This window comes from Nyctereutes procyonoides, unplaced genomic scaffold, assembly GCF_905146905.1.
Source record: "Nyctereutes procyonoides isolate TBG_1078 unplaced genomic scaffold, NYPRO_anot_genome, whole genome shotgun sequence".
In the NCBI taxonomy this organism is placed as follows: Eukaryota; Metazoa; Chordata; class Mammalia; order Carnivora; family Canidae; genus Nyctereutes; species Nyctereutes procyonoides.
In genome coordinates this window covers 26,367,088-26,394,321 of record NW_026575041.1, presented here as the reverse complement: position 1 = coordinate 26,394,321, position 27,234 = coordinate 26,367,088, and the positions used below count along the sequence as shown (strand labels likewise).

The 27,234-nt window shown below is 40.8% G+C and overlaps 1 protein-coding gene across 5 annotated transcripts in view; it reads right to left on the bottom strand.

Moving 5' to 3' along the window:
* ARHGAP42 (Rho GTPase activating protein 42) overlaps positions 1-18,853 on the bottom strand; it is a 309,228-nt gene extending 290,375 nt beyond the window's left edge. For 4 of the 5 annotated variants that reach the window (XM_055320459.1, XM_055320460.1, XM_055320462.1 and 1 more), the window contains exon 1: positions 18,640-18,853. In XM_055320459.1, coding sequence (XP_055176434.1) covers positions 18,640-18,793 — 154 coding nt within the window. In that variant the 5' untranslated portion in view covers positions 18,794-18,853. The remainder of the gene's footprint in view (positions 1-18,639) is intronic. The other variant, XM_055320464.1, reaches the window with a different exon arrangement.
* Between the last annotated feature and the right edge of the window lie 8,381 nt (positions 18,854-27,234).

Sequence of the window (27,234 nt, the reverse complement as noted above, 5' to 3'; positions counted from 1 at the left end):
AATTAAGAAAACCACTCTGAAATTATTTACAGAGAATTGTTATAAATGGGTTTGAAGGAAGTATAGTTGAAAGAGTGGACTACAAAGAACATATTTATCTGAGTTTGTACCTCACCAACTCTCAGTAACTGGCTGGAATTTGAGAGCATATGGCCTCACACCCTACTCTCCCTGCCCCCCAACACCCCAGGCTGGAAAATAGTGAGTACCTCTGGAATCACCGCTGTCAAAGCTCTGCTAGGGGGCAACGAGTAGGACCCCTCTCCCACATCTCCCTCTGAGTTCTCATTAATTTCCTTTACTCCACTACAGGATTGGGGCTGGCGGGGGGGGGGGGGTGTCTCTAATATCACCACCCTAGTGCATTTACACACAGTATTTCTTTTTGGTAGATTTTCCACAGGCACGTTTTTTCCTCATATAATGACAAAAGCACATATACAATTCTGTCTCTTGCTTTTCTGTAATTTAGATTTCTATCATAAGACTTATGTTTAATTGACTAGATAAGTAGTCACCGTTAAAATCTACTAGTTATTTCTAATTATTTTCTATTATAAGTAAATTTTAATTATTTGCATAGGTCAGGACCTATTTCCAAACTGAACGCAATACCACAACAAACTCATAGAGGTGCTGTTGGTTATTTAAACATTGAAATGCCTGCCATCGCTGTCAGGGGAAATGGGTTACAATGTGTTACTCAACTAATTAGGATTTACCCCTGACCTGCAGGGAGGTTTGTGTTGCTGAACAAACTCCACATGGTTATAGAAGGAATGAAAGGGCACAGATGCTGGATAGGAAACCATATTACCTGCTATGGAAAAAGTACCATGATTGGGATTGCTGTATCAGTGGGTATGAACCCTTTAAGGTCCTCGACTTATCACCAATTTGCAATTCTATCAGCAGCATAATGAAAGAGTCTTAGTACACCCTAATTAGCAAGAGGCATTAAAAAAAAAAAATCTTTTAGGTTAAGTTAATAGATAAAAATAGATACCTTACTCTATATTCATTTACATTTCTCTGACTCCTGGTAGAGGTTAACAGCTGTATTTACCCTTGGCTATTCAACTGTCCTGTGTCTAGTGTTCACTTATCTAATGACGTCCTAACTGTCTTCTTCTCCCATTTATCTTACAAATACTAGCCCCTAGGTTATGAATATTCATCACCAATATATATCCATTGAGAAAAGGTTCTCATTGCACAATATCAACACCTACACTCAAGAGGAAGGATGAAGTGAAGGAACTGTGGAAGAAAGAGTTGGAAAGTTGATGAAAAGAATGGTAAGAAAATATATATGGCTGCACAAATGCCCAGGGAGAAGCTTCAAGAAGCAAGGGTAACAGTCCAGTAAAAAGATGACCAAACTATCTTAAATTTTAGAGTATCTCAGGGTTCAATTTTCACAAAGTCAACACACCATGTATTTAACAGTTACCTGTCTATAAATGTGTGCCTGACAAGAGTACTAAACATAAAGAGAGAGACACAGACCACAGTTCAGGGGAACCGGGGATACGAGTGTGTGCTCCCGTATAACTCAAGAGGGCTGGTGCAAGGGAGGTAACAGAACAACTGGTCAGAAAGAGCCCCCCCAAAATCCGAAGGGGCTAGTCTTTCCTCTCAGGCTAACTAAGTAAGTAATTCCCTTAAAAAATATTGGTTGGGGGATCCCTGGGTGGCGCAGCGGTTTGGTGCCTGCCTTTGGCCCAGGGCGCGATCCTAGAGACCTGGGATCAAATCCCACGTCGGGCTCCTGGCATGGAGCCTGCTTCTCCCTCTGCCTGTGTCTCTCTTCTCTCTCTGTGTGTTTCATGAATAAATAAAATCTTTTTAAAAAATTAAAAATACAATGCTTATAAAATATGAAGAGATTGTAATGCCAAAGGACTAATAATTGGGACCTGAAAAAAAAAAAAAAACATGGAAGAACTAATAAACTGTCCTCGCTAAGAAAAAGAAACAATCTAAAATGCACAAGCCTGAAGATGTTTCAAAAATAGTTGTTTCAACTTCCCATTAAATTCCAACAGATGCAGCAGCTGCCAAAGTATGTTGAGATTCACCAAACTCCATGTCACACCATATATGCTACAGGCTTCATTTCAGAATAACAGATGAATGTAGATTTTAGGCAGGGAAATTTCTTTAAAAGATGAGTCTTATTAGATCACATAGTTGGTACATGATCCATTTTCCTTTTGGTGAACTGTAGTAAAGTGCAGATGTTTCTTTACTAAAAATGGAACCCACTCTGGCTTTACTTACATTTCACATGTAGACTACCTTAAATTACTTACACATAAGGTATCACCTTCAACCAGAGCATTTTTAGTCATAAATATGGTAACAGTAAAAAGATTAAACAAGAAAAATAATTGAAAGACTGGTATACATTTACATAAAAATAGTATATGTATTATGATTGTGTTTATATTTTTAAGTGTATTCATGTAGACATGAAAGGTCAAATAAAAATAAAATCAAGTTTATCATCATGAAAGGCATAGAGAATGTTTCCAATTTTTAATATTTTTAATATTGAGTTCCTTCACATTTTATCTGTTAAAAAATACACTGTGATCTTAATAGCAACCATTTGCTGATTTGTACGCCCCAGGTAAAATGCTATGTACAGCTTACAAGAAGTGTGAAACCCTCATGAAAAGTAGGTATTATTATTATTATTATTATTATTATTATTATATTATCCCCACTGTAAAAATGAGGAAACCAGAGTTAAAGAAAGATAGTGACTAACTGGGGCCACTTAGAGAGAGGGAGAGAGAGAGAGAGAGAGAGAGAGAGAGAGTGTGTGTGTGTGTGTGTGTGTGTGTGCGCCTGAGGTGCAGTGGGCGATCATGAAATGTTTCCTGAATAGATCTGAATCAGTGAAGAACGGATATTCACACTCCCATATGAGATCCCTATGCTGTGTTGACTGCTATAATGGAGATATGCACAAGTTAACCTGGGTAACAGAGAAAGGTTATCTGAGAAAATAAAAGGTCCACATGGGGGACGCCTGGGTGGCTCAGTGGTTGAGCATCCGCCTTTGGCCCCGGGCGTGATCCTGGAGTCCCAGGATCAAGTCCCATGTCGGGCTCCCTGCATGGAGCCTGCTTCTCCCTCTGTCTGTGTCTCTGCCTCTCTATCTCTCATGAATAAATAAATAAAATCTTTTAAAAAAATAAATAAAAAATAAAAGGTTCACATGGTACGTATTAAGTCTTAGCACCAAGCAGTAACAACACACACACCACCCGGTATCAGCAGCATGCCCTCAATAAATGCAAACTCAGATGAGCTAGACCTCTGTTCTGTACTTCCAAGGCCTACTAACAGTACCTGACATATATCAAGTGCTATTAATATGGAGTGAATACATAAGTCAATGTTCCATTCTTTCTTTCTTCTTCACATCTCTCCTGGCCCATCATACTGCGTACCTTGCATTCTCTCCTGATTTTCTCCTCTCCACTTATCTTGCTACTCTTTGCACATATGTAAAAAACTGCTTTTGCCCTAGATTTACATTATGAGATTTTTATTTTTTTTTAATTTTTTTAATTTATTTATTTATGATAGTCACAGAGAGAGAGAGAGAGAGAGAGAGAGACAGAGACACAGGCAGAGGGAGAAGCAGGCTCCATGCACCGGGAGCCCGATATGGGATTCGATCCCAGGTCTCCAGGATCGCGCCCTGGGCCAAAGGCAGGTGCCAAACCGCTGCGCCACCCAGGGATCCCTCCATTTCACTTTCAAACTGCTATTATAAGGAATGTAATTCAAATGCCTATAAACCTACTAAGTTTCTATTTATTAAGGTGAGTTCCAACACAGAATTATCTTATGACTCAACAATTCCATGCCTAGGGATATATCCAGGAGAATGAAAACATATGTCCACAGAAGACAGGCACATGAATGTTTGTAGCTTATTCATAATAACAATAATAATAATAATATGGAAATACCAAAATGTCCTTCCACAAATAAACAGATAAACAAAAGGTGTGGTATATCCATACAATTGAATGTTTGGCAATAAAAAGGAATAAAGTCCCAATACATACTAAAACATGGATGAACCTTAGAAACATGCTAAGTGAAATAAGTCACTCACAAAAGGCCACAGATTGCGTGATTCTATTTACACAAAAAAGGTTCAGAAAGGGCAAATCTATAGAAAGTGAATTAATAATAGCGGCCAGGAACTAAGGAAGAAAGAGAATGGAGTAAGAGATTTCTTTTAAGACTAATTTTAGAATAGTTTCACTATTCTAAATTTAGTGATTCCAAACACATAAAGGATTCATATAACTTAATAGCTGACAACAAACTATCTCATTAAAAAATGGGCAAGGGACCTGAACAGACATTTTTCCAAAGAAGACATACAGATGGCCAACAGACACTGAAAAGGTGCTCAACATCTTATCATCAGGGAAATGCAAATCAAAACCACGATGAGGTATATCACCTCACATCTATTAAAATGGCTGTCATCAAAAAGACAAGAGACAAGTGTCGGCAAAGATATGGAGAAAATGGAACCCTTCTTCACTGTTGGTAGGAATATAAATTAGTTCAGCCATTATGGAAAACAGTACGGAGGTTCCTCAAAAAATTAAAAATAGAACTACTCTATGATCCAGCAGTCCCATCTCTGGATATATATCCAAAGAAAATAAAAATAGAATATTGAAGAGATATCTATACTAGCATATCCACTCATAATAGCCAAGATATGGAAACAAGCTAAGCGTCCACCAAAAAATAAATGAATAAAAAAGATGTAGTATATATATATATATATATATATACACACACACACACACACACACACACACACACACAATGGAATATTATTCAGCTATGAGAAAGAAGGAAATTTTGTCATTTAGGACAACATGGATGGACTGTGAGGGCATTATGCCAAGAATAAGCCAGAGAGAGAGAGATAAATACTATATGGTATCACTTGTATGTAGAATCAAAAAAATAAAAAGCAAAGCATAGAAAGAGAAGATTAGTAGCTTCCAGGGTCTGGGAGTAGGAGAAACAGGGAGAGGTTGGTAAGGATAACAAACTTCCAGCTATAAGATGAATTAGGCAAAAGGATCTCACTCAAAACAGTGACTACAGTCAATAATAATGTATTGTACAGTTGAACTCTGCTAAGAGACTCGAACTCAAATGTTCTCACCAAAAAATGATAAATATGTGATAAGTATGTGAGGCGATGGACTGATGTGTTCACTAACTAGCTGGCTGGAATCCATTCACGATGTATACAGATATGAAATCACTATGATACATTTTTTAGTATCTCCCAATTTCACTTGTCAAGTATATCCACTACAGTAGAAAAAAAATGTTTTAACATAATTAGTGACAGTGGTTACACAACTCAGCACATGAAAAAAAACACTGAATTAAACTTTTAAAAGGATGAACTTTATGGCAATAAACTATACCTCAAAAATGAATAATTATATATAATAAATATTATATAACAAATGTATAATATACCTCAATAATTAAAGGCATTTTTTAAAAAGTCATTCCTACACAATTAAAATCAACACTTTGAAATGGCACCACAAAGTAACATATGCAATACTTTGTTACAAACAGAAACAGCATAAGTCATTTGTACATTTGCACTTTTTTAGCAATGTGCTGTATTTGAGATACTACATATTATTGTCACTACTTTAGAGAAACTTCATTCTTTAATACAAACATCAACTCCTTGAATAAACCTGTTCTAGTCAATCTCATTCTGGTAATCTACATAACATGCAAACGCTTTTTCCCTAAAATACTTGTCTTCACATACAAAGTTTCAGAATTGGTTCCAATATTAAGTAGTTAGTGACAACTTTTGGATTTATACATTTCCAAACATTAGTTTGACACAACTTCCTAAAAGTCTGGTCACTTAATGGACTGAGGAAAAATGTATCATGTGTCCAGCTCCAGAATCCCAAAGATTTGATAGCAACTCTTATGAAGCTAACTTTCTAGGGAGAAAAACAGGCAAATATTACAATAAAAAGTGTTGAACATCATGTTTTTTTTTACAAAATTGGAAAATCTCAGATATGGAAACATCCCTAAAAAGCTAACTAAGCTATTCCACAGAAACAATGGCTCACTCTCTCTGCAAGCCATATTCAAGATAACAAGCAATGATACACGGTCTAGAGGTCTTGTACCAGCATTAAATACTGGTGCATCTGTCCAATTAATGTAAAGATGTTGCTTAGAAAAGCCACCTCACATCCTTTTTTTGAATAAGATGTGGTGATGGTTGTTGTTTATAACAATGGTTTAATTTCACTACCTCGTCTCAACATTAGCAAGGAATAAGATGAGAAAATTAACATTTAATACCAAGTACCACATACTATGCTAGACACTTTGTACATTATCTTATTTAATCCTGAAAATGCATATGAAATAAGTATTACTCCCATATTACAGACAAGGAAAACCACAAAAGAAGCCAAGTAACTTGCTTACAGCCATATAGCTAATAAGTGTCCGAACTAGGACTGAAAAGCATTGCTCAGATTCTAAAGCCCAGTCTCTCTACTATACGAAATTGACTGCTGTTACTGTTAAATCTTCAATGAACCTACTTAACATTAAAATATTCTAATATTAAAGATTAAACATTATTAGCACTGTACATGCATGAATGATGACACTAAGCTAAACTCAAGAAAAAACCCCTGTTTCTTTTAGCCAGATTTAATGTTCAGATTATTTGCATAAATTGCTATCAGCTTGAGTTAACATACATTCTGACAGAAGTGCAGAACACAGTCTCAGAAAAGAAAATAGTAAGTCTAGATGCAATCTTAGGACTTAAAGAAGGAAGAGTATCTTGCAACCAATATCCTGGCTCTAAATCCTTGTTTCTTCTTCTTTCAGCCCCTCTCATCAGTGGGTGTCACAAAATATCACACTCTACCAGCTGTGAATATTCATAGAGCTCTAATTTCCATCAGAGCTGTCTGAGGAATCAAGGAAATAATGGGAGGAAAAGGACATGCACCCAACAGAGTTTAATTAAACCTGGCAAACCTAAAGGATGCTATTCTCACTCACTAGCTGCTAGTCCTTGTTCAGGATTATTAAGAATCTATATTTTCTTTAGCCCCTGAGGTTGTTTTTTTCCAGCCCTTGCTGCACTTTGCAAGCTGTCCCAAAGTCTAGACTTCCTATTCCTTGCTCCCTACTTCCCCCAGCTTCAGGGCGGAGCTCCCCTTAAAGTCATAGATCCAGTAAGAAACATCTTTTTTGGCTGTTCTTTTAAATGATGTGTTTTGTCCTTGTGGCACCATCCAAATATCCTCTCCTGGTGACTCTGACACCAGTTGAATAATACCACCTTTCCTTAATCAACTAGCTAACAGGCTCAATTCAATTTTCTCACCGGGCCAACTGAATCTTCCTCTTCAATTCTTAATGAAATAAGTCTTTCCCATAATTCCCTGCTCCACGACCCTCCAGCAATGCCCTACCAATCTCATCATTTTCTTTTCTCACCAATAACCACTAGGATGATCTTATCTCAAACATAATTACAATTATAAAACATCTTTGCAGCATAAGAAACACCTAGGAAAATGTTTTTCTAAGCCACTACCTGTCTTCCATACAGAAACCAATGTGGAAAAAAAAAAAATCTGTCATATGAATCAGCCTGTTTTATTTTGTGAAATCGCCTAGCTATCTATTTCTGAGAAGTGCAAATTGTGACCATCATTTAAATAACTTCTATAGACCACTGACCTAAGCCATCATAAATAAAGCACCAGTAGAAACCTCCATAAAGTCTCAACATCTGTATTGCCTGTTCGTAATCCCTGAATGCCAACCTAACACTTTCTTGATTGCCAGATCATAGTAAATATTTGTTTAAAAGAAAAAAGCTAAGCCAAAACCATGCCACATCTTATAATTTTCTACCAAATAGATTTCATTGGTGAGACAAACAAGTTCATGCTTTAACATTCAATTAAAGCATTTCTACTTTAAAAATCTCATTCTTGGGATCCCTGGGTGGCGCAGCGGATTAGCGCCTGCCTTTGGCCCAGGGCGCGATCCTGGAGACCCTGGATCGAATCCCACGTCGGGCTCCCGGTGCATGGAGCCTGCTTCTCCCTCTGCCTGTGTCTCTGCCTCTCTCTCTCTCTGTGACTATCATAAATAAATAAAAGTTAAAAAAAAAAATCTCATTCTTACAGAATATGATAGTAATGTTGACAAGAACATGTCAAATGTAGTTTTAGAAAAAAAACTTAAATTATGAGGATCAAAATGATCCTGCCTAAAGCAAATGAAAATAATGTTACATTTTTATATCATGCACTCTTTCTATGGCCCACACAAAAATCCTACAAGAAATTGGGGTGCCTCGGTGGCTTAAAGTTGGTTAAGGGTCTACTTTTGATTTCAGCTCAGGTCATGATCTCAGGGTTGTGAGACTGAGCCCCATGTTGGGCTCCAAGTTACGTATAGAGCCTGCTTAAGATTCTCTCCTTCTCCCTCTGTTACCTCCTCCTAAAAAAAAATCCTATAAGAAATATAGAGCGGACGTTATTTCCATTTTTGATGAAAAAAATAGGTTTTGAGTAAAGTGGCTTGTACCAATGCCGTTAGTAGCAGCACCAGGACTAGAATAAAGTTCTAACTCCTGTTGCTGTCGATTGCCCCCTGGATGACCCAGTCCTAAAAATCAATATGCCCAGGCCTGAGCAGTTACAATGAAGTCTGTGGGAAACAATATTAAAAATCAAGTTTGCAGTCCTCATTCAATGGCTCATTCACCCTAATATTCAAAAATCTCCTCCAAATACTCTTCTTAGTATACTGGTTGATGTTTAGCAATTACCGAGCATCCACAGTGTAGTCAGAACTGAACAGAATATAGAGATCCTTGGCACCCAGACGTTTATATCTGAAAGAGTAAGTACAGTGTCATAGAGACAAACAGGGAATATACCATGTGACTGTGAGCCATGAACTGGAGCGACACAGCTACAAGCCAGTGAAGATTTTGGATTGGCAACACCAGAAGCCAGAGAAGGCCGGAAAAATCCTCCATTAGAGCCATCAAAGAGTACAGCCCTACTGACACCTTGATTTTGGACTTCCGGCCTCCAGACTATGAGAGAATCAATGTCTGTTAGTTTAAGCTAAGAAAAAAAAAAAAAAATGTTATTCTAAAAATACTGCCAGAAAAAAATCTAATTTAGGATATCTTGGGATATGAAATCACAGGACTAACCAAATTTCCTAACCTGAGTAGAATGAAAAACTAGAGTTTAAAAACTGGAGAAGGAAACAGGAAGAGTTAGGAGGACTCAGATGTCCCTTTAGGAGACAATCAGGTGGATGAGGCTATAAGTAAGAACACAAGGAGAAGGAAGCACTCGGTTTTGACACCCAGTGTGAGGTGCCCGAAGCACATCCACGTGGTGATAAGCTGCTGACAATCAGATCCAGAGCTCAGGAAAATGCGGTGAGGGCTGGAGTCTGGGAAGACATGTCACTGCACATGGAAAGCAAACAGTAAAAGGGCTAAGAAGGAATCTTTGTGTACTATCAACATTTAAGAGAAGGACAGAGGAAATCAACTGAAAAAGGAAGAGGAATTCAGCGACATCACATAGTATGAAAAAATGTGCAATTATGGAGCTGCAGAAGGAACAATGGTTAGAAAGGGTCAACCTAAGGAAAATCAGGATTGACAAGCAGTCAACACAAGCATCTAAAAGTCCTCCTTTCACCTCCCATGTTGACATCATTTTTTCACAAGTACACAGCTTTCCTACATCTGCAGCTTTCCTCCAAATAGTGAGCCCCTAAAAAGCCACCCCCTATTATCTCTTATGTTGACACTTTTTAATGGCAACCATCTCCCTCTAATTTTCCACGACCAACTTTTATAACAGTTGGAAGGCTAGTTTCTTATTCTTTGATTGTCTAGTGTCACACAATAACTTTTTCATAGAAAAGGGATCCCTGGGTGGCGCAGCAGTTTAGCGCCTGCCTTTGGCCCAGGGCGCGATCCTGGAGACCCGGGATTGAGTCCCACGTCGGGCTCCTGGTGTATGGAGCCTGCTTCTCCCTCTGCCTGTGTCTCTGCCTCTCTCTCTCTCACTGTGTGCCTATCATAAATAAATAAAACAAAAAGAATTAAAAAAAATTTAAAAAAAAAAACTTTTTCATAGAAAATACACAAAGCCTGACACAAATTCCAAAACCACAATATTTAAATACTTTTCCCAACCAATTTTAAGTTGTTTCTCCTTGTTTACCTCTCTCATCACCACCATCACCATTCCCCCACAATCCCCATTTTTGGGCCACATCTTCCATTCAGACATTGTGAGGAATAAGGAAATTAAATAAATGAAGAAGAAAAAATTCTCACCAAGCCCAAGTAAAATCTATTTACACAGCTTCCATTTGGAAAGGGATAATATACATACTACTCATTTCTATTAGCAGCTTATCACTCTCCTCCACACATAAACACATACCAGTTTTCTAAATTAAGTCACCATTTTTACTGTGTACTACCGAGAAAACTGAAGCTGGGTCTTTCATCCGGGTAAGCTTCAATACATATTTACGCACAAGGGAATACTATTTGGCATGGCTTTCATAAACTAGCAGGCATTACGGCTTCTCAGAGTTGCATAAGGGTTACCGAAGTTCTACCACTGAGAAGTGTGTCTGACTTCCAAAAGAAATGGCTCATAATGTGTCTACACACTTTTTCCCAGTGTAAAGCCAAGGTTCAGAGAGTACTATTAACATAGCAAGGTTACAGACATGCAGCATCTTTCCCAATTTTTTTTTCATACCATCTGATACTGAGAACCAACCCAGGATGATTTCCCATCCTTCACAAAACACAAAACATTCCCCACTATACCTAATATTCACCCAAATCAGATATACCAACAACATACAAAATGTCATGTTTGGGCATTTTAAAAATGCTATTAGGAATGGAAACTTTTATCACAGAACTTAAAAATTGGAACTGAAAGGTCTCTAATAATTAATATAAAATAATCTAGAAAGACTTCAATAGTCTTATTTTAGCTTTTTCCCACCAGGTTCCATGCAAAAATTACAATTAAAAGAATTACCCTCAAATGGAAGATTAAAAATCCTAGGAAAATTAGCACTTATTTTTCTCCTTTATGCATGCGTACCTCTGTAAGAAAGGGAAAAGGCTGAAAAAACTGGCAGATTATAACTACTGTAGTGACCTTACTCCTCCACTGTTCACTTTTTTCTGAAGCAAATCACAGTCCTCGCAGGGTAATAAACGCATGTGTTTTGCCGGAACACTTTCTTCAGTGCTATAACTAGTTTCTCGGTGGTGATAAAATAGGAATACCGCAGATATGAACTATGACATATTCTGATTAACCAAACACCCCAGTTAGATGTAATCATACAGAGAAGGACCCACATTATCAGAAATATCCAGCCCAAAGTTTAAGTTCACCTGGCCAAAGACAGAACTATTAATGTAATTACATCTGTGATGGCTGTTCTGTTTTCATCCTGCCCCTTTTTCTTTGCTTTCAAAGGCTATCAAGGCTAACAAATACTGGATAATGTCTACACTTATACAAAACTCAGCCTTAAGAACACAGACTAAGGCAGCTACACAAGAAGAAGCACAGATTCCTGCATTAGACAGCCAAGTGCTTAGCAAATGGTTTTAATTTTCAGGATGAAGGTCAGCAAGAAGCAGGTAGCAAGTCCTTGGTGGACGAGGCCATATCCACTAGGAATACACTATAAGGATTATTAGATGCGGGCACAGGTTCAGCAGGCTGGCAGACAAGGGACGGCTGACAGAAATGCCAGCTGAAACTGGTGGGTGGCAGGTGGAGCTACGGAGGGGCTGGCAACTGCCTAGGAGGGTGACATGAGTGAAAACTACACAGCACGGATGGCTGGGGCCAGAAGAGGTGGCAATCACAGCTCGGGCAAGAAACAATGTTCATGAAAAAGATTCAAGACAAAAGAAATCCCCTTTCCTTCACCCTTCTTACTATTGCATATATACCAAGTGTGGCTTAATGATATGAATTTTTTAAACTAATATTTCTCTTTATAAATCTAAATAAGAGATTTGCCATTCTCTAGGTATACATCAAAATTGCGCTCACACCAAAGTAATACTGAATGTAAGCTGTCCTATTTTTCCTTATAGTTTGAGTAATGCTTACACATCATCAACACAATGAACACTGTACTCTAATAATTCAAAGGATGTTTGTTAAAGCAACTTTTCAGTTACTTAAAACCTTAGTAGTCACCTGAGTTTTCTTCACTGTCAGAGTACCTTGATCGTAACCGTCAAAGACAGCAGCGTAAAAAAGTGGTTATTGCTAACTCATTCCCTGGCCTCTAACAGGACAGCCCCTCAATTACTACCAGCTGAAAAAGGAAATCCAATGGAAATAAAGACAGTGTAAAAGGGTACCCATTAAGCTCATGTGGGGAATCAGAAGAGAAGTAAATGGAAGTAATCAGCGAGCCCATATTACTTCCATTTCGATAAGTGCCAAGGCTGCCATTTAAAGTGTAACTGCTTTTGCTTGCACCATCTCTGAAGCAGAACCTGAAAGCCGCAATCCTAACCTACCAGTTCCTAAAATTTATTACAGTTCATTTGAAAGATGGCAGTTACTTCTGCTCATTTAACTCTACTTCTAATGACTTAAGAACCAAATGAGTGGTTGAAGTAATTACACATCCATACCTTTGATTAGAATGCCCAGCTAAACACGCCAAACAACCTTAGTGGAACAAGAAGCAGGGAAGTAGCTCTTGCAAGGCAAATCTAAGAATCTGCAACGAGTTCCATCTAAACTAAATAAAACCTAGATGCAAATTTAAATACCAAAAATGGCCTAAAACAATCGTAATTTTCACTACAAGCTGAAGAATGGCCAAATAGCACAGTAACTACAGAAAATGTCAAGCTTCTTAAACTTGTCTTTTTCCTTTTATTTAATTCCTTCCTGCATCACCGAAAACTTCAGCAGTAAAATGGGCCTAGAACATACACACGAAATACAGACTGGCTTAAAGTGGAAAAACGAGTGAAACCAGGCTAAAGTGCATTTAAGAAACACAGCAAACGGAAGGCAGGGATCCCTCATCCTGTTTACAATATCTCAATGTAGCCTTTGCATTTCAGGGTTTCTCTGACTCTATATAAACAACTACTTAATCACCAAATCACAAGTTTACCATGGCAGTGTAGTTCGAACTGATGCCTGGGAACGCTGAGGGTAGCAGACACAAGAAACAGTGTGCTTCCCTCTTGCTGAATGTCCTAAATTCTTAACTATCTGGAACAACCAACCTCTACCACTCAAATAGGTACCCTTCTTATTTGTGTCATGGGTCACTAGTCCAGAGGCAATATGACCAATAAATAAATAAATAAATAAATAAATAAATAACCTGTGATAAAGGGAAGGCCATCTTCTGGGCAGGCAGTTTTGAAGAACTGCTGTTTCAACTGGGAAAAGCAAAGAGAAAATGAATCATCCACACACAAGATATGATTCAGCAGTCTTTATATGAGAGGAAATTTCCTTTCAGTAAAATCATCATCGTCCATTAGATTAACTAAATATAGTTGACAAGTTTTTTATTGGCTTTACAGTATTATTTGTATTTAATTCATAAATTGATTTGTTTTTAAGATTGTAGTTCATACTTATATAGATTTAACTACTACAATAAATAATTCAATCTATATTAGAGTCCACTTTTTTCCCCTCTAGAAGAAGCCTAGACATACAAGTTTGAGAAACATTATCCTAAATGCAAAGATAATGGGCCAATTCCACCTTAAGGCAATGAGAGAAAGCACTAGTAAGAAGTTTGTTTTGTTTCTTAAATTATTTGTTTTGTTTCTTAAATTCCACATAAGTGAAATTATATATTTGTCTTTTTCTGACTGATCTATTTCACTCAGCATAATATGCTGTAGCTCCATCCATGTTCTTGCAAATGGCAAGACTTCATTCTTTTTCTTTCTTTTTTATGGCTAAATAATATTCCATTGTGTATATACACCATATCCACACCTCCCTCCCACCCCGAGAAAAAGAGATAGAACAAGAGACAAACCAGGAAACAGACTCTGTAGAGAACAAAATGATGGTTACCAGGGGAAAGATGAGTGGGAAGAATGGGTGAAACGGTGATGAGGATTAATCACTGCACTTATCATGATGAGCACTGAGTCACGTACAGAATTACTGAATCGCTACATTGTACACCTGAAGCTAACACCGTATGTTAACTATACTTGAATCAAAATTAAAAACCAAAAGAAAGAAAGAAAGACCCCAAGATGCCACAGGCACGGTGGAAGAAAAAAATGTTGATATGCTCTCCCTACCTAATAATTAAATTAAATAATTGTAATTTATTTCTATTCCTTTTTTCTCTTTTCTGTTTCTTGGGAGGAGGGAAGTCTATTCCTTTTTTTTTTTTTTTTTAAGATTTTACTTATTTATTTGAGAAAGATAGCAGGCAGACAAGCGGAGGGAGAGGGAGAAGCATGAGCAGGGAGCCCCGAGCGGGGCTCTATCCCAGGACCCCAGCAAAGGCAGACAACAGATGCTTAATGGAATGAGCCACCCACGGAGCCACCCAGGGAAGTCTAATCCTTGGGAGAACAAAGCTTTATTTAAATATTCAAAATTATAAAGTAAAGGGAGAATTATATGAGAAAGCCATTTTGAGGTGTTTCTTTGAATATGATCTGTAAGAAAAGAAAATCAATAAGCAAAAACAGCATATGACTTCACAACTCAAATTTTAAGGGCACCCGCTAAAGTAATAAACTTCAAAGAATAACATTTGATGAAAAGGGGGGAAGATTTTGAGTCATAGCATGAACTAAAAACCCAATTCTCCAGTTATCAAATATTCTCCAATACCACTCACCAAATGTCTACACAGCACATAACAAGACGAAAAAATAATCCTCGTGGTAAGATTTTTATAGATCTTCTCTCATTTTAAAGAAAAGATAGGACCCAGAGAGATTAAGATATTTTCCAATTATCACACAGCATTTGACAGCACCAGAATTTAAATTCAGGTCTATGTCAATCCACTTAATGAACTGTCATCCGTTTTCTCAGACTGGATGTGCAATAATTCATTTAAAAAAAATGTTACGTATCTTATATATGTCATTTAAAATTGAAATCATCTAGTCAAGGCTTTCGTTTATAAGGACCCTTCCAAATACTCTACTAAGAAGAAACTATTAACTTTAAAAATAGAACTGCTGGTTATTTTACCAGCAAAAATGGGTTTATTCAGGAATAACAGGGAATTGCAAACCTGGACAAGCAAGCTACCACAAAACCATAGGTAAGTGCAAAAAATAAAGAGCAGTGTTATTTTATGGAGAAGGAAGAGGAAGTTGAGAGGGGTTGTTTTGAATAAGTCCACTAGAGAAAAGCAAGAGTTCAGAATGATGACGGTTTCTCCTTAGATGAGTTGCAGGGGTAACTGATTTCTCCTAGGAAATGCAATGCACGTCTTTCCCTTTGGGGTCTGTATTTGATGACTGTCTCCTGTTGAGATCCTTCTGAGAGGTCTCCGACCGACAATACTTCCTGTAATTGACATTGAGTGGTACCACCAGCCTCTCCTAAAATGCCTAGCCCTCCATCAGTGTGGTTTCCCTTTATTAATTCTCACAATACCTACATCCTGAAGCAAAAATCAAAGATTACATGTGACCCTATTGAAACAGTTACGCATGTATTAGCCAAGAATGCATGCCAAAATTCTCACCAGAAAAGCCATGAACTAGGATGGAAATAATACAAGATGCTTAGAAATGCATGATGACTGTCAGCTTAGGAAGGCTATATTAAGAAACCATTCATTATTAATGAAAATAACAGCAAAGTGCTAAAAATAAAACTAAACTGGATAATGAATACACTTACTGAAACAGTAAGTACAGAGAATGGAAAGGCATAGCTTAAAGTTAGGGAAGGTGAATGCTTCGTTAGGCAGAAAAGAGTAACAAGGGACAGGACTGGGGAAACAGAGGCTTCCTGGTGGATCTGGGATAGAACTCAGAGCAGGCTTCAGAGTCCTTTAGGCACACTCTTATCCTAGCTAAGCAACGTCAGAGAGCCGGCACTTAACCATTTGCAGCTTAGCCTCACTGCATCCTCCCCAAGGGAAAGAAGGTGGCTTGGGTGGGAAAACACCAGTGCCATCATGTGACTTCAAGAGTTCCTCTGCTCCAAATCTTTATTTGGCAGCTGATGCTGGAATTCTTTCAACAAAGAATAATACGTTTTCCTTCCATAATGAGGTAGATAATAATCAATCATCAGTTAAAATAATGCACTCTCATCACAAACGTAAGAATCCTAGCAAGACGTCAGGTTGTATATTTAAGAGCATAAGACTAAATTATTGAGACAAGCCCTGGATGTTCAAGGAACTTACACTCTCAAGATTTCTTCATTTTATATACAGGAAAACAAACTTATCAGGATGGGAATCACTTGATTTTTGCAAGGCTAGATTCAAAAATAATAATAAAGTACATCATCTCACTAGTTAAATCAGATGCATTTTAGAGATTTAACACAGCTTACGGAAGTGTTTTCAACTTCTGAAACAGTAAAATTGATCTCCCCAGCAGAGTGAGGAGAAAATGTCACTTGTAGACCACCTGGCAGCTCCACAAGACACAGCTTGGCATTTAGCCCTCAGAGATGGGGAAACGCTTTTGGAAGAGGCTAAGATCCAAAGAGCCCAGTCCTGAGACCTCAACCAGGATTTACAAACCGGAAAGAAGGAGAGTTCACATTTGTGTATGCACAGAATGGAAAGAACTATATATAAATCATTTTTTTCACAAGTCCGTAAAGTAGGGGCAGCCTGGGTGGTTCAGCGGTTTAGCGCCGCCTTCGGCCCAGGTCGTGGTCCTGAAGACCCGGGATCGAGTCCCACGTCAGGCTCCCCGCGTGGAGCCTGCTTCTCCCTCTGCCTGTGTCTCTGCCTCTCTCTCTCTCTCTCTCTCTCTCTCTCTCTCTCTCTGTGTGTGTGTGTTTCTCATGAATAAATAAATGAATTTTCAAAAAAAACAGTAAAGCGCTAACCTCAAATTCAGAAATTAAGTGAATGTAAAACATTTTCTTCATCCTGGTTAAGTAACAAAAGTAAGAATTAAATGTCTTAGCATTGGAGATGCTTAAAAAAGGATCTGGGAGCACAGCACACTTAATTTCAAGACATTTTGATAAGCTCCATCCTTACCATTAATACACACTTCAAAATACAGGTCAGATGATAATGTCTCGGTTTCCGGCACATACATCCCCAGCATGCTGTTACTGACCTTCCAACTGATGCACTCCATGTGGCCGTCCTACACTTGCCCTGGGGATTTCTAGATGCTCAAAGGCTCTCCAACTACTGAAAACGGCTGCATCACGCAGCCATCAGAGCCCAGAGTCCGGGGCTTCATTGCAGTAGCCGAAACCTGCAGAGGCCTCCGTTAGGTTGCAAACAGGTCATGGGAAAGGTAACAAGTTCAGCCTCATCAGTTCAGTCACTCCGTTTTTTTTTTTTTTTTTTTTTAAAGAGAAACTCGCGTTTCTTTTATCACTAAGCCTCTCTCCCTAGGTCTTAGTAATCGAGAGTGAGGATCCAGCAGATTCAGGGGGGAGTAAAGAAAATCGACTCCGGAAAGGAAGCGGGAAGCATCCCCAGGGCGGCCCTTCCTTAATGTGGGCCTTTAGCCCCTGAACCCTCGGACCCGGTGGCGGCCGACACCGCATTCACAGGGCGCACCGAAAGTGCAGGCGCACGAAAAGACTCGTGAAGGGGTCAAAGCCGCTGGTGCCGGGCTGGTGCCGGGCTGGTGCCGGGCTGGTGCCGGGCTGTCTCCGATCATCTCAGCCGACGGCAAAACCGCGAACCTGCGTTTCTGAAGCTCCGACGTGACGATCCGCCGAACACACGCGGTCTTGACCGTTTCCTCTGGGTGTCACTAAAGAAACCTGCTTTACTTTATCCTTAAGCCAAACTCCTGACTCCCCCCTCACGGACTTCTTTAAAAAAGTGTTGCAAGTGGGCACAATAAAGTCACACACAAACCAGCCAAAAAGGACCGACGGTCTCCCGCATTTTTCGGGAGCGCTAGGAGGAAAGACGGCGGAGCGCGAGGGTCGGGATGCTCCGCCGCGTCCGGCCGGGGCTTCCCCTCCTCGGCGGGCGCTGCCGCGGCGGGGGCGGGGGCGGGGGCCGGGGCGGGGGCCGGGGCCGGGGGCCGGGGCCGGGGCCGGGGCCGGGGCCGGGGCCGGGGCCGGGGCCCGCGCCGCGCCCGCCGCCAGCAGGGGAGCTCTTCCGCCGCCGTCCCCGAGCCGCTCAAACAAAAGAGGCCCGAGTCTTCCCCCGCACCCGCGCCCGCGCCCGCGCCCGCGCCCTCCCGCAGCGTCCCGGCCCCGCGCCCCCAGCCCTCCCCCCGGACGCCCCCCCGGACGCCCCCCCGGCACTCACTCCTCAGCGCCCCGATGAGCAGGGAGCCGTCCTTAATGAGCTCTTTGATGAACTTGTTGGTCCGCTCCAGCTCGATCTCGTGACACTGCAGGCGCTCCCTGAAGTCCGGGCTGTCCAGGTAGGAGTCGCTGAACTCCAGGGTCGGCAGCCCCATGGCCCCGGCGCGAGCGGCGGCCGGCGGGGCGCCGAGGGGCGGAGGGGCGGAGGGGCGGAGGGGCGGAGGGGCGGCGGGGCCCGGGGGCCGGGGGCGCGGGGGGGCGGCGGGGCCCGGGGGCCGGGGGCGCGGGGGGCCGGGCGCGGCGCTCAGTCCCGCGCTCCCGCGGCGGGGGGCCGGGGCGCGGGTCCGCTCGGGCCGCGGGCCGCAGGGCGCATGGTCGCCGCCCCCGAGGCGGCGGGGCTCCGGGTCCGGCTCGGCCGCAGCACAGCGCAGTCCCGCGCCGACGCTTCCGGCACCTCCACCTCCGCCCCGGGACGGTAGTCGGCGCGCCGAGCCGCTCGGCCGGGCCGGGCCGGGCCGGGGAAGCCCTCCCCCTGGGCGGGCCCTTCTCCGGGAGCTCGCGCGGCGGACCCGGCTGGCCCGGGGACCCTCCCCTGCGCCGCGCCGCGCGCCGCGCCCCGCCCCCCGGCCCAGGCGCCCTCCTCGCCCCGCGCCCCGCGCCCCCCGCCCCAGGCGCCCCCCGCCGCCTGCGCCTCGCCCTGTCCCGCAGACACCCTCCTCCCCGCCCGCACCCCGCGCAGCCTCCCGGGGACCCTCCTCCTGCAGGCACCGCCAGCTCCCGCCTGCGCCCCGCCCCTTGTCCCAGGGGCCCTCCCTCTGCCTGCACCCCGATCCCTTCCCCGAGGCACCCTCCCGCCTGCGCCGGGCTCCTGCTCCACCCGAGGCGGCAGCGCCGTCTGCCCCGCACACCCGGCCCCGACTAGCCCTCGGCCCCGCTTGGGGCCCTCCGAGCCCCACCGGGGTCTCCCGCTCCCCCCGCGCCTCCTGTGCCCGCCCGCGCCCCGCCCCGCCCGCGCCCCGCCCGCGCCCCGCGACCGTCCGGAGCGGAAACCTGCGTGAACTTCGCGCAAAGCTCCAGACGTATTTCAGAGCTACTTTCTAGCGTTAGTTTAGATTTTAGTTCACGTTTCCACTGAATGCATGTAAGTTCCAGATTGAAAAGTGTTGCTGCTTCGTTCCCACCGCTCACTTCCTTCATCCAACAAAGTCACACTTTCTCTACCGAAAAGGAAGAGCTTTGGGACTCCTGGGTGGCCCAGCGGTTAAGCGCCTGCCTTTGGCCCAGGGCGCGATCCTGGAGACCCGGGATTGAGCCCCACATCCCCGTGGGGAGCTTCTCCCTCTGCCTCTCTCTGCCTCTCTCTCTCTCTCTCTCTCTCTCTGTGTGTGTGTCTCTCATGAGTAAATAAAATCTTTTTAAAAAGAAAAGCTTTCACAGGCCTTGGGATGTTTGTTGTTTTTCCAAATTGCAGGGACAGTAGGAAAATTTCAAGTCATCCCCATCCCCCTAAATACACACCTGGGACTTGGGTGTTCCTACTCAGAAGAATACTTAGATCGCAAGACTGTACATTTGATTGGCACCTGGATAGAATTATCCAACAAGCATAAGGATTTCCAAACCGTTGAAGTTGGCTAGAGTTCCAGATGAATAGTTAACTCCTAGCGAGGGTCAGTTACCCCTCCTCTGATAGAGGGTCACCTAATAAATTTCTGTTCTTTCCAAGCCTTGACAGCAAAAGAAAGCGCTGCCCTACATCTATTCCTGCCACCATCTATAGTATTTCTGAGTGCTCACTTCAGCAGCACATATACTAAAATATAGTATTTCTGAGAACTCAGTTATTTTTCTTAAGGATCTGCTTTTAATTTCTGTGTTTTCATTACTTTGTCCATTTGAACCATCTGTTGAAAAAAAAAAGTCTTCTACAGATCATGGGAAAAAATTCCATTAATGTGCTGTACATTTTTCCCAATTAAGTTTCAGAGACTGTCAAGACTTTCAATTTCAAAAAGATTTTTTAAAGAACTACACATGAATATTAAAAATACAACATGAACCTTAAATTAAGATGATGTACACGGTATGTTTGATGGCTTTGATTTAAATTCTTCTGAGCCAAGGAAATTGGACTTAAAAACCTTCCATCCATATTTGTATCATTATACCTCTACAAATTGGCAGAATCTCCAATCATCATTAGAGTCATTTTTAACTCTGTGTTTAACCTGTCAGTGAAATACTCCTCATTTGGATAGGTGGGGTGAGATGGGGGGGGGGGGCAGTAACGCTGTTTGTCAGTCAAGGGAGTGACCCAAGTGGCAGTGGGGCTGTTTTTCACCTGAGGTGATTTCATATCTATTCATCACACAGACCGAAAGACAAAAAACAAGTCAGGCCAAACAGTTTCCTTTCAGCATTTGCCATATTGCTGTTCCAAGCAACTAAATCCAATGTGAACTGCTCAGATATGAAATAGGAGAAAGTAAAACAATCTTTTCCCGTTTTTCATTAAATGAAAATCCTGTGATTAATTCTTTAAAAATGTATCAGTCGTCTTTAATAAGTAGCATTTAATATGTTAGATGTCAATTTTCATTTAAAAAAAAATCCTTTATGTCGGGACAGATTTATTCTAGGCTCTAAAATATGGGTTATCATTTACCCATTCAAGTGTGTAATTGCATGTTTTATGCCTACTGTCTACATTATTAGCATCCGCATAGAAAAGTAATTTATATGGAAAGATAAACAAAGCAAAGCATAGTACGTGACCTCCAACAATTCTCAGAATAGAAAACATCAAGAATGAGCAGAATATGCTACGTTACAGAGCTTCATACAGATGCTGGACCAATAATGCACCAATGCCTTTATCAATGTTTCTAGTCAGGCCCATAATTGCATTTACATGGATTTAGGATTTTTCCTTTAGTCTCTGAAGTTTGTTATAATGGACTTTTTTTCCTTTCCTTTTCCTATAGGTGAGTAACCTCAGGGTTACTCATGACTTATCTCTGTGATTCATACTTTAATTATACCTGCCAGTCAGGCTTTCTCTTATGCCACATGAACCAAGCAAAGAAATGGTTTTGCTTTGAGGTGAATTTGCTGTCAGTTTTGAACTGTTGTTATTATGTATTATTTTCCCCACCATTATAATCAAACCAGAGTCTTTCTAAGAGAATAGGCTTTCTAAGTAAAAGAGCATCTAAACCTGCAAGCGTTTCTTCATAGAAAATTTTATAAGGTTGAAATGTACCCTCTCCAAACATTTCCACTTCATAATACGCAGGCCTGTCAGCGGCATGGTGAGTTTCATACGTGCCATTGGCTGACACACTCTTTGGCATGGTTACCGGCACAGAGGTGTGTCTCTGTTTGTCTTCTAATTCTGAAATAAATGGGATGTGTGGGGCTTTGTCTTAAAGAACAAAATAGTGAGATGGGGATAGTAAGCTAACATATTTGTAGATCTGCCTAAAACTTTTTTATTGACCTCAATCCTCTGTCTCTCACTCAAGCCCAGTGTTTAATATGTATTCAATAAGTGTTATTGTTGGGTAAGTATTACAGTAGTCCCCTCTTACTTGTACTTTAACTTTCCATGCTTTCAGTTACTCGTGGTCAACAGCAGTACAGAAGCAGATGATCCTTCTTCTGACATATCATAACCTAATGCTATGTCATGATGCCTGCGTCATTCACCTCCCCTCATTTCATCAGGTAGGCATTTTATCATTTCACATCATGACAAGAAGAAGAAGGGTGAATATAGCACAATATGAAATTGGGGGACAGGATGCCTGGGTGGCTTAGTCTGTTAAGTTTCTGCCTTTGGCTCAGTTCATGACCCCTGCGTTCTGGGATGGAGCCTCAAGTCAGGCTCCCTGCTCTGAGGAGTCTGCTTATCCCTCTGCCTGCCATTCCTCCTGCTTGTGCTCTCTTTCTCTCTCACTCTCTCAAATAAATAAATTTAAAAAAAAAATGGGAGAGAGACAGAGACCATGTTCACAGAACTTTTATTATAGTGTAACAGTTTTTCTGTGTTATCATTGTTTTTGTTAATCTCTTACTGTATTTAACTTATAAATTAACATTTATCATAGGTATGTAGGTATAGGAAAAAAACCGCGGTGTACTGTCACAGTTTTAGGAATTCACTGGGGGTCATAGAATGTATCCCCAGGGATAAGAGGGGAAATGCAATATTTTTTTATTTGTTTTATAGACATAGGCCTTTCTGAGACTCAGATATTTTGAAGCCAAATTCAGGCCTGGTAAAATGTTACTAAATTGAAGGTGAATGTACCTGAAAAGACTAACCTTCCTCTTTGGCCTTTCCTACAGTGAGAAGGTAGGGACACTGTCACTGCCTCCATTTCTACCTATGTGTTATCTTTTCCCAAAACATCTTCTATGAAATTGGGTTTAGTACAATTCTAGTTGAATTTCACACCATATCTAGAAAAATAATATTGAATCCAAATGAACAAAACACCTAGTTCAAATTTGTTTTAGGGTATATCTGTTGTGTAAAATATGTATATATATATATATATATATATATATATATATATATAAAATTTACCACTTTAACCACTTTTAAGCATACAATTCAATGGTATTTAAGTGCATTCACAATGTTGTGCTGTCATCACCACCACCACCATCCATCTCCAGAACTTTTTCATGTTCCCCCACTAAAGCTGTACACCTGTTAAAGAACAATTTACCACCACCACCACCCAAGCCTAGGTAGCCAGCATTCTACTTTCTGTCTCTACAAATTTGACTACTCCAGGTACCTCATGTAAGTGGAATCATGAAATATTTGTCTTTTGTGCCTGGAATATTTCATTTAGCTGTTCCAGTTGTTAATAAAAGAAACAAAGAAGACTGAAGAATCAGATTTGTTTTCAATACTATTTTACACTAGATAAATTTTTGAGTCAAGAGAGTTTCTTAGATAATCTGCTAGCAGAAGAAAGTTCAGATTGAGCCCATCCATAGCACCCTAGCAGATATTGTTTATTGTAATGATTAGAAGGGTTTTTTTTTTAAGATTTTATTTATTTATTTATTCATGAGAGACACATACAGAGAGAGAAGGCAGAGACACAGACAGAGGGAGAAGCAGGTTCCATGCAGGGAGCCCGATGTGGGACTCGATCCTGGGACTCCAGGATCACGTCTTGAGCCAAAGGCTGATGCTTAACCACTGAGCCACCCAGGTGTTCCTAATTAGAAGTTTTATTTTTGTCTTTGGCCCCACAATGCTCCCAACATTATTGTTTCTTGTCAGATTGGTTGGTGTATGACCTTGCATTATCTGATGGGCAAGTGTACATATTGTTAATGACAGAGGCCTATGTGACCTGCAAACATTGTCATTTTGCAACTAAAAAATGGTTTCATAAATTGCAGAATTCCTCTCAGATATAATGCTCCTGTTGTCCTTTCCAGTTTTGTCATGAAACAGACAAGTGTTAAATGTAAACTGGATTGAAAAGAAACATTTAGTCCCAGGGAAAGAAATGGGAGTCTTTCTTTGGAAGAGCACAGGACATAGACCACTTTGTGTAAGCGTATTGATTCCAAACACTTATTATTCAATAAATGGACTAATGAGAAATGGTTGGAAGACTAAAAGGTAAATGAGAAGAGGAGATTTGGACCATGTAGGTAGACATGAGAATAAGGAAGAGATAGGCAATAAGCAGACTAAATAAAGAAAGGAAACACATATTATGATTGCATGGATGAGGCAGCAAACTAGTATAATTAATAGGATTTGAGCTTATATAATACAGAAGCATTATCTTTTTAGAATAAACGTGGATAAGCTTAGTTTTCCATGCTGAGTTTGAGGTAAACTTTATGTGACCAAGGGTGCTGTCTGGAGGAAAGAAGAATAGAAGTCAATTCACCAACTAAGGGAGCAGGAACAATTGCAGAGAATGGAATTTGTTCCTTGTGACCGTATGATTTTTAAAGTCCATGATTACTAAAGAGCACAATGGGGCAGCCCTGGTGGCTTAGTGGTTTAGCACCTGCCTTTAGCTCAGGGGCTGATCCTGGAGACCAGGGATCCAGTCCCACGTCAGGCTCCCTCTGCCTCTCTCTCTGTATCTCTCATTAATAAATAAATAAAAATAATTTTAAAAAAAGAACACAATGGAGGAAAAGAACAGAATTCTACACATGAAACCCTAATCAACAAATTATATTCATGGGGTAGAAAAGAAGGATAGAAAGGTAAGGAGGAAGAAATTATTGTAATTTTGGAAAGTTTGATTTTGGTTTTCGTTTTGTTGTGGGATATTGGGGGGGGGTCTGTTGTTTATTTGGTCTTTTCTTTTTTCTTTTTTCTTTTTTTTCTTTCTTTCTTTTCTTTTTTTCTTTTTTCTTTTTTTTTTTTTTTTGGCATAGGTTTCTGTTTCCATATAGTATTGCCCTCTTGTGGCAAACCATGATGTTTGCTAACTGACAAAACTATAGAGCAGACAGCAAAAGATACGGAGACTAAAATGTAATGAGCACCTTCTGTGCAGGGCAGGGTGAGAGTGCTTGCCTCATCAATATTGTTGCTCTTTTCAAAGAACCAGCTGTTGGTTTCCTTGATATGATATTGGTTGTTTTTAGTTTATATTTCATTTATTTCTGCTCTAATCTTTATTATTCCCTTCCTTCTGCTGGCTTTTGATTTTGTTTGTTGTTATTTTTCTAGCTTCTTTAGGTGTGAGGTTAGGTTGAGATTTTTCTTTTTTCTTGAGGTAGGCCTCTATTGCTATAATCTTCCCTCTTAGAACACCTTTTGCTGCATCCCAAAGGTTTTGGACCATTGTGTTTTCATTTTTGTTTGTTTCCATGTACTTTTTGATTTCCTGGTTGACCCATTCATTGGTTAGTAACATGTTATTTAACCTCCATGTATTTGTGCTCTTTCCAGATGTTTTCTTGTGGTTGATTTCTAGTTTCATAGTTCTGTAGTCAGAGAAGATGCCTGGTATGAGTTCCATCTTTTTTTAACTTGTCGAGGACTGTTTTGTGGCCTAATATGTGATCTATTCTGGATAATGTCTATGTGCACTTGAAAAGAATGTGTATTCTGCTGTTTTAGGATGGAATGCTCTCTCTCTCTCTCTCTCTCTCTCTCTCTCTTTTTAAAGGTTTTATTTATTTATTCATGAGAGGCACACAGAGAGAGGCAGAGACATAGGCAGAGGGGGAAGCAGGCTCCCCACAGGGAGCCCAATGCGGGACTCAATCCTGGATCCCGGGATCACTCCTTGAGCCAAAGGCAGGCGCTTAACCACTGAGCTACCCAGGTGTCCCAAGGATGGAATGTTCTGAATATATCTGTTAGATCCATCTGGTCCAGTGTGTCCTTCAAAGTCTCTGTTTCCGGGATCCCTGGGTGGCGCAGTGGTTTAGCACCTGCCTTTGGCCCAGGGCGCGATCCTGGAGACCCGGGATCGAATCCCACATCAGGCTCCCGGTGCATGGAGCCTGCTTCTCCCTCTGCCTGTGTCTCTGCCTCTCTCTCTCTCTCTCTCTCTCTCTCTCTCTGTGTGTGTGTGACTATCATAAAAAAAAAAAAAGGTCAAAGTCTCTGTTTCCTTTTGATTTTCTGTGTGGAAATCTATCCATCATGATAAGTTAAAGTTCCCTACTTATTACTGGGACACCTGTGTGGCTCAATCAATTAAGCATCTGATTCTTGATTTTGGCTCAGATCATGATGCCAGGGTCATGAGATGGGGCCCTGCTTCAGGCTCTGTGTTCAGCAGGGAGTCTGCTGGAGATTCTCTCTCTCCCTCTACCTCCGCCCCTCCCCACTGTGTGTGTGTATTCTCTCTATATATAAAATAAATAAACAAATCTTTAAAAAATAGAGTTACCTACTATTCTTGTATAATTATCAATTAGTTCCTTTATGTTTGTTATTAATTGTTTTATCTGTTTGAGTGCTTCCATGTTGGGTGCATAAATGTTTACAGTTGTACATATTCTTATTGGATTGTTCCCTTTATTATTATATACCATCCTGCTTTGTTCCTTTTTATAGAATTTGTTTTAAAGTCTATTCTGTGTAATACAAGTATGGCTACTCCAGGTTTCTTTTGATACCCATTTGCACTATAAATATTTCTCCATCCCTTTACTTTCAAACTATAGATATCTTTAGATCTGAAATGAATCTTTTATAGGCAGCACATAGATGAGTCTTATTTTTTTATCCACTCTGTTACACTGACTTTTGATTGGAGCATTTAGTTCATTAACATTCAAAGTAATTATTTATAGATCTGTATTGCCATTTTGTTACTTGTTTCGTGGTCGTTTTTGTAATTCTACTCTGATCCTTTCTTCTCTTTTTTTTCTTTCATGGTTTACTGATTTTCTTTAGAGAAATACTTGGATTTCTTCTTCTTTAATTTTGATTACCTATTACTGTTTGTTTGTTTGTCTGTTTGTTTGTTTGTTTTTTGTGGTTACCATTTGGTTTATATATAACATCTGCATATAACAGTCTATATTATGCTGATGGTCCCTTAATTTTTAATTTGTTCTTTACTCCTCTCCCTCCACA